At 40.8% G+C, this 13,633-nt stretch overlaps 1 protein-coding gene across 9 annotated transcripts in view; it reads right to left on the bottom strand.

Moving 5' to 3' along the window:
• The window catches only part of LOC124256979 (nucleolysin TIAR-like), a 223,072-nt gene that overhangs the window by 17,192 nt on the left and 192,247 nt on the right, over positions 1 to 13,633 (bottom strand). For all 9 annotated transcript variants that reach the window (XM_046690940.1, XM_046690945.1, XM_046690937.1 and 6 more), the window contains 4 exons: positions 13,245 to 13,365; positions 9,474 to 9,566; positions 5,944 to 6,028; positions 3,966 to 4,098 (listed from right to left, as the gene is read on the bottom strand). In XM_046690940.1, the coding sequence (XP_046546896.1) occupies positions 3,966 to 4,098; positions 5,944 to 6,028; positions 9,474 to 9,566; positions 13,245 to 13,365 (432 nt within the window). The remainder of the gene's footprint in view (positions 1 to 3,965; positions 4,099 to 5,943; positions 6,029 to 9,473; positions 9,567 to 13,244; positions 13,366 to 13,633) is intronic.

Here is a 13,633-nt window from a genome sequence, read left to right as displayed (position 1 = left end):
TTGTTGATATCGATGATCAACTTGTAGTTTTCATCGATGTCTTAAGCCTTGAAGAAGGGGTCCATGTTGTGCGTGGAAAACTTCTAGGCGTGAAAGTTCGGCAATTATGGTGTCTGAACTTTTGTGGCTTTATGGGATGCTATGTCTAGATTCTGTGCTACCGCAGCAATCGGGTCGATCGGAGGTAGGGTGATAGCATCTGCGTCGTCTTCCTTCATCAGGTATGTCTGCGTCGTACTGCCACTCTAGGAAGGTGATGTAGACTTGTGTGGTAACCTGTGAGGCGATCGATGTGGTGATGTACGAGGAGATCGGAGACTATTGACAGCTTCGCGAAGCTCTTGAGTAGTCCCTTGACTCTGTTAAATGACGATCTATATTCGGGTGTCCTTCCCGAAAGTGCCTTCGCTAACGCCATGGGACGCTTCGGGCGAAGCTTCCTCTGCGCTCGGGTGCTGGGGAACGGCGATTTGAGCTTCAAGGGCTTCCGTGGAGGTCTGGTGGCTGAGTCTGCATCTAAGGATGAAGCCGAGGAATGTGATGATCTATCCCTTCGCCTTGGCTGGCCTTCGCGAAGGCTGTACATCTGGGTCCTTCGTCAAGGTGGTCTGCGACTTCCTTCGCGAAGGCTGCATCGCCTTTGGCTGCTACGCTGACTGGAGGTGCCTCTAGAGTGTTGTTAAGTTGGAGCCTTCGCCGAAGGCTCGTGACTCTGGGCTGGCTGCTTCTCCAGTCTGTAGTGACCTCCATCACGCACGACCATGATTTGCAGTAGTAGCTCGTCTGGGATGGTCTGCACGGCGTAGTCGGTGCCATCTCTGCGCTGTTAGTGGTAGGGCCCTCAGGTAAGTCGCCTCTGACATCAGTGTAGAGACATCAGGCTGCATGACGATCTCTGCTGATGTCATTGTAGCTGTCACCGGTCGCTACTTGTCTCATATCGCCGGGGATGATGATCGGCTGATCATCGTGAGAGGCCAAGTTCAGCGGCTGGAACAATCTCGGTTGAGAAAGTCCTAGTAGACTTCGTTGAATTCCCTCAGAGGTCGACGCGCTGCCCTGGGGGTGCTAAGTCTGGCGTTGAGTGTTGGTAGCACCGGGACCCTCAGGAAGATCATCGAATGTTGATCTGCGCTGACATCACTGTTGCCGACATCAGTCATTCTTTGATGTACATCAGGAATGATGATCGGCTGATCATCATACAGGCCCAAATCTGCGATGAGAACAATCTCGGCTGAGAAAGTTCTAGTAGACTTCGCTGAATACCCTCAGTGCGACGAAAGGGATGTCTGGGGAAGCAGGACGCTTCTTGAGGCGGGCGGACTACGCCCCACGCCTCCACCATTCTAGCGGAAAACCAGACGGGAGGGGGTCGACCAACAGCAGTAGACTGGCTGAGGGTTCAGGTGTATCAGTCATGCTAGACTCTGCATAACCTATCTCCTATCTGCTGCGCTGCCTCAAACGCAAAAGTAATTATTTATTAAAGGTAGAATTGGATAAATTAGTATCGCAACTGCAACGCGAATCACATGAAACATGGCGCAGTACAGCTAGGGCATATTAAATGCGATCAGCAGCAGAATAAAAACGTAATGTGCAACAGTACAGAATTTTTATCAACGTAATCCACTGCAACAGCAGCACGGCGTCCCGCATAAACAGTAGAAACACGACTAAATATCAATATATAATTGTTGAAAGATACTAGCTAAACCTCTATAGATCTCTATAATGAGGTAACTAACTAAATATAATCAAAGGATATAGTGTGTCGGGAGACACAGGCGCTCTCACGTCCAGCTCACTGGGCGAAGAAGGAGAGAGTGAGGCACATGGGTAGAGGTGGCGCCCTCGTTCCCGCGCTTGTGGAAGGGAGGTAACTCGTGGTGTACTAATTAGTGATTTTACATTGAAGGGAACTTCAATTAGGGAGATACAAGTGTTCCACTATGTTCGCAAGAGGAAGGAGACAAGCAAAAAGAGCATGAGTCAGGATAAGGAAAAATAAGTAATATTAAATATATCAGTATGTCAGTCATAGTGGGGCTTGAATATACATCTAAATAGTCAGATTTCTAGAAACTTGAAAGTAACCCAAAACAAACAACATGAAGCTTCATGAAAGACAATACACAGGGTTGTACCTTTACCAACCAAATAAAGGGTTCGCAGGGGCCCAACTTACTAATTTCTACGTCGCGTAAAACCCTGCTACTCTTTTCATGATACCAAACAAGCTTCAAATAAATGTAAGACAATAATCTTTCCATCATACCAAACTTCAAATACATTACAATGGAAAATTGCCATGTCAGAACAATACTACAGAATTTATACAAGCATGTAAAAGAACCATTAACCAAAGTCTCAACAGAATCTCGTGCTATCAACTTGCAAAGTCCTTGACATTTCTTCACCGTACAGCCATATTTCTTATTTAAAGCTTCTAATGCAGACATTTTGAACATGCTCTATCACATACACTGGAGCATTGTTTTACCATATGAATCAAATACACCATACCTGTATTCAAAAGAATTTGACTTTTATAAATAATGTTTTCACTTAAAAAATCCCTGTATTCATATCTTCAGCACAAACTGTACGGAATGACATTAGAGTTTTATACCTCAATTACGTACATATGTCAGTTATATTCAAACATTCAACAGACCGAAATGTCAAGAGTATTTCATTACGTCAATTTTTCCACACACACTTCTATACATAAGCTCTTGTCAACATTCCTGGCGATCAATTTTTTTCATAAAACACTCAATCTTTCAGGAAATCCCATTCCATTCTTCCGATATACATTTGGACACATTACAAGACCGTGAAGAAAGACGGCATGGATCTTGTAGTGACTTTCAGGCTACATACTCACCTCAAACATAGACAGTGAGTCAATAACTGGTGTTAACATTTGGACGTTTGAAGATAACGCAATGTTATAACACCAGAAATAGACAGTCTCTGCAGAATGTTTACCTCTCTGGCCATGTGATAGGAACAGATATACTCTGGTAATAATAGGGTGAGAATATCGGGGTTCGTAAATATCATAAAAATGCTCATATATTCCTCACAATTCTTTCATAATACTGTAGTTCATCTGTTATGACATAAAAGATTAACTATAATGACATGAAAGAATCGTTCCTTAACTTCTTTTGAGTAGCATAAATGTGGAATAATGCACCAAACACATGGGAGTGTTCATTTCCTAGTTTTGAGAGACTGCAAAACACTTTTCCACTAATACACATGGGAGTGTTCATTTCCCAAAAACAGATTTGGTAACAACAGTTAGTACCAATTGATACCTTTTCAATTGATACACTTTAATCAATTGATACACCTTGTCAATTGATACATCTTGTCAATTGCCAGAATGTGGATGGATGGGTTTGGGGATAGATAGTTGGATGGATGGATGGATGGAATGTATGTGTGTATGTATGTATGTATGTGTATGTGTGTGTGTGTGTGTGTATGTATGTATGTGTATGTATGTGTGTATGTATGTATGCATGTATGTATGCGTGGATGGATGGATGGAAGGATGAGGGGGATAGATGGATAAAATAGACAGTTGATGGATTGGATTAGTTTGAGAATAGTTTGATGTGAAGGTGGATAGGTTTATGGATGGATAGTTAAGGGTGTGAAGGTGGGTGAATAGTGTGAAGGTGTCGATAGTTTGTGCATGGATGGGGGTTGGAGGTTTGGGGATGGGTTGGAGGTTTGGGTGGATTGGTTGGTGCATGGAAGGGTGGGGCTTCAAGGAAGGATTAGTGGGTGGGTGAGGTTTGTGGATGTGTGGATGGGAGAGTTGGTGAATATGTGGATAAGTGGATGGGTCATAGTGGTTGAGTGGGCGAGCCAAGGATGGGTCAGTAGAGAGATTGGCCAATTGGATTGAAGAGTGGGTTGAGGAGCGTGAAGTTTGTACGTACATTTACCAATTGCTGTGTTGTCTGACTGGGGTCGTTCGACTCTTTCCCCCAGGAGCACTTCACCTGTTGGTCGTTCACTGTTGTGCCATGTACAGATACAATTGCAGTTGTTGCATTTTCTTTAGAAGCAAATCTGAAAGATAAGACAGACTTTGATGAGGATGTTGAAACAAAACCAGCACCATCCAAAATATAACATTCATTAAATGGGGTTTAATGAAGAAACTCTGGCAACTACAAGACGTTTTTAGCTGTATGTGTTTTGTCTGAAAGTATGTAATCTATTCATTATCAAACTAAAATTTAAAAGGTTCGCACAAATTAAATCTTTGCTCAAATGCATATCTGCCACAATATACTTCAAAAAAACATGTTACTCCTCCTCATAGACACAAAATACATTAGTTTTCTTTGTCGTTATATACATTGTTACAATTTAGTGTATATATTGCTCCAATTATGTGGGGCTTCGCACATGTCGCAAAACACTTCTACCCCTGTAGTACCCTATCTGCGGTACCCACTTGACTAACTGCATGTATATAAAGTCTTTATTGTGCTGCACACAGCATTGAGTGAGTGAGTTTAGTTTTACGCCACTTTTAGCAATATTCCAGCAATATCATGGCAGGGGACACCAGAAATGGGCTTCACACATTGTACCCATGTGGGGAATCGAACCTGGATCGTTGGTGTGACGAGTGAACGCCTTAACCATTAAGCTACTAAGCTACCCCATCAGCAGTTTCAGTAGTATGAGAAACCTGTCTTTAATCAAGTCCGGACCAAACAATCCAGTGATTGCTATTATGTGAATTGATAACTTCATGCACTATTACAAGCAATCAAACAAGTTTAAAACGCAGAAACAAAATCTTAAAAAATCTAAAAATATATATCTAAGTACAACTTAAGTCATATTTCTTCATCTAAAAGCTTTTACATCATAATTCATTTATTTTTAGATCTTGCATCTCTTGGGGACGTAATGACACTGGAATTTCTGCTTGTGATATATCTCTATTGAGTTAGATTTACAGCTGCCATAAGGACGCCTGATGGTCTTGTGTTTCAATGCCCAAGTGTTCTGTATTGTGAGTCTTTTGAATGACATATCTTATGTCATCAGCTACATTAAGCAATGAAAACAACAAACTAACCATAAATATATGGCTGAATACATTGAAAAATGTGAAATGGAATTTCTGCTTAGAATGCAATATTAAGAAACAGTCTAATACTTTGTTTTTAGTTGCTAATTAAAGATTTAATCAGCAGATGATATATTTATTGAGATCATAATACATTTGAAATAATCCAAAGCATTTATGAGGTTGTTTAGATATATTACCCAAGCAATAATATAGCGTTTATATCAGATGGATTATTTGATATTAAGACCTGGTTATATTTTGCCTTCACTGACTGGGTTTGCATTTCTTTTAAGATGAACACCTGAGAATAACTGTTCTCATAACGATGCCCATACGTCAAACCGTCATTCTAAGTAGAATTTACAATTTTGTTGAGAATATGTTTCCTGTAAGTAGATTGATCCTATTTCAAATATAGGTCTTATTCTTCATCGCGGGTAAATTTTGAGAAGATTGTTTACATGACTTTGGTTTGCTTATTCATCTCGGAATATTCACAACAAGATTAGAGTGTGAACTAAAATCTATATTCACAGATAAGATACTCATACTGACTGACTGAGTGAGTTTGGTTTTACGCCGCTTTTAGCAATATTCCAGCAACATCACGGCGGGGGACACCAGAAATGGGCTTCACACATTGTGCCCATGTGGGGATTCGAACCCGGGTCTTCGGCGTGACAAGCCAACGCTTTAACCATTAGGCTACCCCACCGCCCCAATATAAGATACTCATAAAAATGGCAGATTTCTTAAAAGGTCTGTGCTTGAGTTGAGAGTGTTAATTTCTTTAACATCAAGTCATAACACCAGTTGAAGCTCACCTTACAAAAGCATAACCTTTATCTTTAAACACCCTGATCTCTTGTATAGCCCCATACGGACTGAATGTCTTCTTCATCAATTCCTCTGGAAAATAAGAAGAGATAAATAAATTCACAGTTCCCATGGGAACTAAAATGAATGAGACCCACAACAAAATAACTAACAAATCTCACACTTGAAATCTGCCCCGTCCACTTTCTCTAACACATTTCAGATAATGGAGTCCAGCCAACATTAACACACTCTGACAGAGAAACAATACTTGATAAATCATGAATCTGGTTCACTTATAAAGCTAAGAGCTGTTTCATAAATAATTTGTTCTGCCATACTTATCAAAGACACCTTATCTGCAACTGGACTCAATCTTTGTGGAAGAATGATTTATTGCAGAGTTTGAAAGGAAGGCTCCGTGAAAAAGGATTACAAATATCTGACACATTTGTTTCTGCATGAAGGATGATGTGTTAGAGTAATGCCAATTCCAATTTCTCATCTGACTCTGCTTCATATATCTTGATATTCCCAGGGTGGTTCAATCTGCATCTAGTACTGATGGCTACCCAGAATGACCTGGACATGACAGTATGGACTTACAAGCAACCTCCTCATCACAGCCTTCATCAATCAATAGCTGGGATACTGTGACTGTTTGTACCCAATGTAGGTTCACGCTGTGTGATGTGAATTTGGTATTTGCCAACTAAACACACAGTGATTTGTGGAATGGCTCTTCCAACAGTCTTGCTGATGAACTTTCAATACCTGTGGCTCATTACAAGTATAGTGAGTGAGTTTGGTTTTACGCCGCTTTTAGCAATATTCCAGCAATATCAAGGCGGGGGACACCAGAAATGGGCTTAACACGGGGAATCGAACCCGGGTCTTCGGCGTGACGAGCGAACGCCTTAACCACAAGCCTACCCCACCGCCCTTACAAGTATAGTCTAAAACTGTTGTTTCAAAGTGAGTGAGTGTGGTTTTACTCCGCTTTTGGCAATATTCCAGCAATGTCAAGTCAGACAAGCGAAAGCTTTAACTATTAGGCTACCCCACTGTTGTTTCAAAGCTTGAGTTATCCTTGAGACAACTAAGTTCGGAACATCAAGATTCGAAACAACTAAATAAGGAATCTGCCGAGACCACTGTAACTACTTTTGTAGGTACCTTAAACACATGAGTTCAGTGTTGCAAGAGTCAGGTAAAATAGTAGATATGTGTGTCAATATCGATCAATGCCTCCATGATGAACGACTAAACTAGACAGGTCACAGGTGACAGTTGGTCCCCAGATCCTGTAATAGCCGCAAAGGCAGTCAGGTCATAGGTCACAGCTGGTCTCCAGATCCATTATAACCATTAAGTCCGGTCACTCCTGGACTCCAGCTCCCATCGTAGGCATTAAATCAGTCAGGTCACCAAAGTCCCATTTCAGTCTCCTCTTTCAACAAGCATTGCTTACAAGGGACCTATTCTGCCCCGGAATCCCCATATGCAGAATTAAACCTTAGCCTCATGCGTTAAAAGCTAACACATTACCCACAAGGCTACTTGATTGTTCCCTAAGGATCTGCACTGCTCTGATAAATCTAGGATTTGAAAGAATGCTACAATCCTTAAAAGGTTTTAGCCAAAGAAGCTATTCAGGATAATTGCTCGTTAAACTTTTCAACAAATGTCCACTGACATGAAAGTAAGAAAGGAGTCCACATCAGCTGTACATCGCTCTAACGTTCCAGTTTTCATTCAACGAGTCAAATTCTCATATCAAAGTCTGATTCTGCATTCACTACGACCTTCCCAGACTCCATTTAAACTTTAATGTTATTCAAGGCTATCCATGAAATCGTCAAGTTGACTTCAGACAAGAGTCAAGAACATCCCTGACCTCCTCGTCTACTAGACCAAACCTGGAATTGGAGTTAGCATGGAGTCACCAATCAGAGCCAATTTGAGCAATGTTAAATGTACCTGAAGAGCCGGTAGTGATAAGTCCAATTTTAGTGGTTTCTTATAGATTACCATTACTAGGGTTAGTACACTTTGTGGTCCTGTCCCTGTTCAGAGTCTTCTAGGCCTACATCAGGCTGTTGGAAATTGCTCAATATCTCCACTGAGATATAAATCACGACTTGTGTTTTTTTTTAGCACGTCTGCCTGGAATTTGACTTTGGACATTTTTTTCGTGACTGGTTGTAATGTCTGTGAAACAGGAGAGCTTGAAAGAACTTATCAGTCTGCTGTTGATTAAGTGCAGTTTGAAAGAATGAAGACTCTGTGTTTGGAAAAGATGAGACTGATATTGTTTTTCCAAGACTCATGATCAGTGACAGATCTGTTTCTCAAAGCGATCACAGTGCCGAGACTAGTAATTTTAAAGTCGCGTAGTTTAACACACACATTCCTAGTCATACCACTAACCCTATTAATAGCATTTCTGCAGCAGATAATGAAACACACAGAATTGATCTCCATGAGTGTGTGAGTGAGTTTAGTTTTACGCTGCTATCAGCAATATTCCAGGCATATGGCATCAGTCTGTAAATAATCGAGTCCAGACCAGACAATCCAGGGATCAACAGCGTGAGCATCAATCTACGCAAATGGGATATGATGACATGTGTCAAGCAAGTCAGCGAGCCTGACCACCCGATCCCGTTAGTCACCTCTTACGACAACCAAGGGTTACTGAAGACCAGTTCTAACCCGGATCTTCACAGGTGGGTGGGTAAGTGAGTGAGTGAGTTGGGTTTAGCACTGCTTTGAAAGGTGTTCCAGCTTTATCATGGTGTGTCAGCTAAATGTGGGGGAAACGATGCAGGTCAGAGACATCTACCACTGCTGAAGCTAATGGGCAGGGGTATTGAGCTGACAAACCGAGACACATAATGGGGGCAAACTGGGATTCGAACCCACAATGACAGGTTTGTGCCATGCCCAAGGGATGCAACTCTGCACAGAAAATAACCACCCCCTCCAAGAATGCGACCCAGGAGGAAGCTAAACACTGATTTTACTCCACACATTAGCAAAAACACAAACAGAGCTCATCAAGACCTCAATCACTCTCATCCCCACAAAACCCAATGGAGGAAATCTCATTAATCGATCCGGTTTCTATATCTGCTTGTCTCTTTCAGATAACTCGGAAGTCAAAGTACAGCTGAAAAAATACAATACTATCAAATTACAGATAGTCATCAACGTCAGTAAAGATACCATAGACTTTGTATTTCCCTTTCCTCTTTGCTGGAAACTGGCAAGCTGCAAATCAGACTCGTAGAAAATAATAGACCATTACTCATTGGTGTGACAAGCATCCACCTCAACCACAGGGCCAACCAACACACTCATTATGCAATGCCAGCCAGCCCCTGTAACCCACATATCCAGAACATACATCCGCAAACTTAGTGACACTACAAACAGGTGTGACTAGCATCCACCTGAACCACAGGGCCACCCAACTGTTGTAATTGTTTATATAGATTGACAGGTCTATGTGAAAGTCATGCTACTGTTCCAGTACCTGTGAGTCCATTTGAAATTCCTCCACAATACACTGTACAGTTTGTGGCACTGGATTGGCTGAACACTTCATCATAGGAGAGAGGTTTTACATCTGGAAACAAAAAAAACAGAACGTTAGTGTTATTGCATCAAGATTTATCCAGGTACTCTCAGTACTCAGGCATCAATCTATACAACTGCGATACATGGGCATCATCACCAAAAGTCTGCGAATCTGACCATCCAATCCAGTCAGTTGCCTCGTAGGACTGACTGACTGACTGACTGACTGAGTTTAGTTTTACGCCGCTTTTAGCAATATTCCAGCAATATCACGGCGGGGGACACCACAAATGGGCTTAACACATTGTGCCCATGTGGGGAATCGAACCCCGGGTCTTCGGCGTGACGAGCCAACGCTTTAACCACTAGGCTACCCCACTGCCCCATGCCTCGTAGGATTTATTGTTAATTTTTTATTGCTGTAACATTTAAATTAGTTTCAAAACTGAAATTCAAGCAGTGAATTCAGGTTGGAACAATTATATTAGTCTTCTAATAATGTTACACTTCTGTAAAGGTGTCTTATATTTTGCTCATAATTGAGCCAATAGAGAAGGCAAAATACTTCTGAAAGGAAGGCGATTTTTTTTTTTAACCTGTCCAATAAAAAATATCCCAATTTGCCTGCCAGGGACCTTTAAAGAAACACTTCACGTCTCTCTTGTGCTGTCATTATAGTTTCAGAATCTGATATTGGATTTCAAAATCAAGTAAAACTCAAGTTAATGTTTTTCTTCACATCTTTACAAAGATTCCATGGTATTATCAAACAACAATACTATCTTGAGAAAAAACCCAAAACAAAACATTTCAAGGAAGCAAACATCAGAAGACACAAAGAAATCCAGACCCGTGAAAAAGAAATCTTCAATGAAAACAGAAAAATTCCGAAAAAGAAATCTTCAATGAAAACAGAATTTTTCCGAAATAAAACTGAAACTGTCTGCTCAAACAAATATTTGATGAAGTAATGGAAACAGCTCACATCAGAGCAACACACCCTTAACATTTGCTCAGATCCATTACAGTCTCAAAGCTAGCGTCTTACAATTCAGCAAGATGTGGTCAAATGTGGCCACCTTTCCTCCTCCCTTGACCTCTGACATTTTCCCCATATCCCCAGAACCAGCAAAGCCAGAAGATGGCCGCCCCATGTCGAGCCATTAACCCTTCCTTCCTGTCATCTTTCCGATGCCATACTCGCGATGGCATCTGATCACCTTGGTGGAGAATAATCCATTGCCGATGAGGCATAAACGTGCATCATTAATCCCCATAAAAATGTGATTATGATAAACACATGTAAATGATCATGCTAATAGTAGACTATCGAACGGTACGGGTGAACATCGGTCGACCCGGGAATGGATTACAGTGAAAAAGTGGAAATCTGTTTTGTGTTAAAAGTGACGAGATCAGTCTCGCAAGTTTCACTCTCTCACCTTGGTGCAGAGTCTGAGAAATGTGATTTGACACGTGACAACTTCATAAGATGAGGAACTCTCGAAAGGATTCACACTCGTATAATTGTTACAGAGTGGCTATATCACCGTTTATTTTTTTCATCTTTAATTTAGCGAATCTGGGTGAGAAAATGTATCCCAAGGTAGTATAAAATTATTGTTATCTTTGTGCATTTTTCCAACACTTTTACTGTGAAACATCCTAGTTTTGACAAACAGTTCTGAAATAAGACACCACAAGTACTTGACAGATGTATTGTATGTTTCTTCAGAATCATTCTACGAGAATACCCACTATGGAAGAGTTAAAAAATAACTAAATATCTAACCAAATTGTCTCTGAACCGTTTTTTTTAATCATTTATCCTGCATTGCTAGTCAGTTGGAACCCACAAACCCAGAACTTAGATCCACAAACTTGGAGACACTACAAACAAGTCTCCAACCATGGCCAATGTCCGTTTTGACCTGCTAATGTTTCAGTAACTGCAAATATATTTGTCCCGTGTTTTGTGATTGCATGTTGTGGTTGCAGACTTCCTGTTTCCTCCTACTTTTAAGTGTCACACCATCATGTTTTGTTTACTTTACAGCCACTTGCTACAGAGGACACCTTCTTACACCTTTCATAGAAATATTCCATCATTACCAAATTTGAAACAATCTTCTGGGATATGTTGAACACTAATCCATCAATCGCCTGATGAACGAACGATCTGTCTCTAATTATGACTTGACTAATCATGCACTCTTTTCCAAAAATCCAAGAAATGATTTTTGATCATTACAGAAACACCCACTCTATCCTCAAAATTCTCCTATCCCTCGAGGTATCATTAACATTAGGTAACTGCACAATGTAGAACTACCACGAATCCGAGTTCCCCTCCCTCCCCTGAAGACATTCTGACCTTGATTCTCCTTTTCAAGCCCTTAATGAGTGATTAAATTAAAGTCTACGTGGAACTTCCATCATCTCTAATGGAATACAGGGCACATTTTGGAGATCTATTCCCATGTCTTTCTCGCATACACTCAGTCCTTCCACAAGAGTGCCTGATTAACTGGATGACACTCCCATCAGGAGTCTCATCAAGTACATATTTGAACAATATTTTCCAACTGTGCTCTTCATTAGCATAATAAGTTATTAATTCTCGCGGTAATTAAATGGCGTCTGACTGGCTCTTCAATGTCTCCTGGTGCAGACGGACAACAGAGGTATGACATGTTCATATTTACCTACCTCTTCAAACTCCAATTCCTGACAATGTCTCATTACAAACATGGTCACTCCAGTTTGCATCAATACCCTTTGTTGCCGAATTTCCTACACTTGTGAGTATCAGGATATTGACTCTGCTGTCAAATTCTAAGAATTTTGTGTGTGAAGTTATAAATTTAAAATGCAATCAATACAGCTGATCTTTACTAATTTATTATGTAATAAACGTGTCGGTTAAATCAGACTGTCTGCCCTCGTCTCAGGGTGCTGAATAGGGTCTAAGAGTTACGAGATTCAATAATTGATGTCTACCAGACAAAACAGTGACAAAGAGTTTGGACCACACTAGCAAAGTACATACGACACTTTATGAGCCAGATCACATGAATGTAAGCGAGTATGTATACCTGCCTGTGGACTAATACTGATTTTATAATGCTAGCCCACCAAGATACCATGCTAATGTTTAACAGGGATACCCTCCTTCAACACAAATTCTGACTCGTGGCCGACCAGTCCCTCAATTCCGACATCACTTAATGGTTACAAGTACAATCTATTAACGTCTTTTGGGATGAAGCAGCCAGGGTTCGAACCACTGACCTTCCACATATAAACAGACACACTATTCACTATGCCATGAGGGCTGTCTGGCAACAAGAAAAACATGCAGTACGGTTAATTCCCTTCAAGCTAAACTCTTCTTGGCTTTTATACTGGCCTCTTGAGACCCATCAAAAAGTAATACACAGATAATTTTCAATAACTTTTTACTGTTTGTCTGCAAGCAACAAGTGTTTTCGTTTTTTCATTCTGAAGGAACCCACTTCAAAATATCCTTCAATGAAGTAGCTCCTGTTGAGGGGATCATAATTAAAACTGTAACCTTTAGTCAGGAGGAGTAAATGCAATGTTTTTGAAGCATTTTTTATCCTGAGACAGCAGACGTCAAACTGAACCTTCCCTGGAGTCAGAGCAATGACAAGAAGTAGTGTTTGATTAGGTTTTTTATGATTTTGGAAAAATTTCACCATCTCACCTGACGACCATCTGTTTTCTTTCTGACTTGGGGCAGGAGGTTTTCGTGTAGCCCAGTTGGTTCTGATTGGCCGGGAACCTAACCACTGCCCGTTCATATTGGCGATTGCGTTTTCTGCATCCTGAAAAAAAGATGGATTCAAAGTTATGAAGTGCTACTTTATTCCAATCACTTTGTGGCAATAAATCATGTCGAAGAGGGAGAAAAAAGCAGGAAAAAGTTAATAGGAATGGATGAAATCAGGCTGCGTTTTTCGACAAAGTAATCAGAAAATGGCTCTAAGAATAATTTTCTGAACACAACTGGCTCACGTAAATGAAATTCATTGCTGACGTTTATTTAATACAAACGCAACAGGCATGTTTCTGTCCCTGTGAAACTGCATAAAT

Source organism: Haliotis rubra, unplaced genomic scaffold (genome assembly GCF_003918875.1).
Source record: "Haliotis rubra isolate DU_JTF1 unplaced genomic scaffold, ASM391887v1 Scf646, whole genome shotgun sequence".
Lineage (NCBI taxonomy): Eukaryota > Metazoa > Mollusca > Gastropoda > Lepetellida > Haliotidae > Haliotis > Haliotis rubra.
Note: the sequence above shows the minus strand (reverse complement) of the source record. Positions and strands in the feature narration are given on the sequence as shown.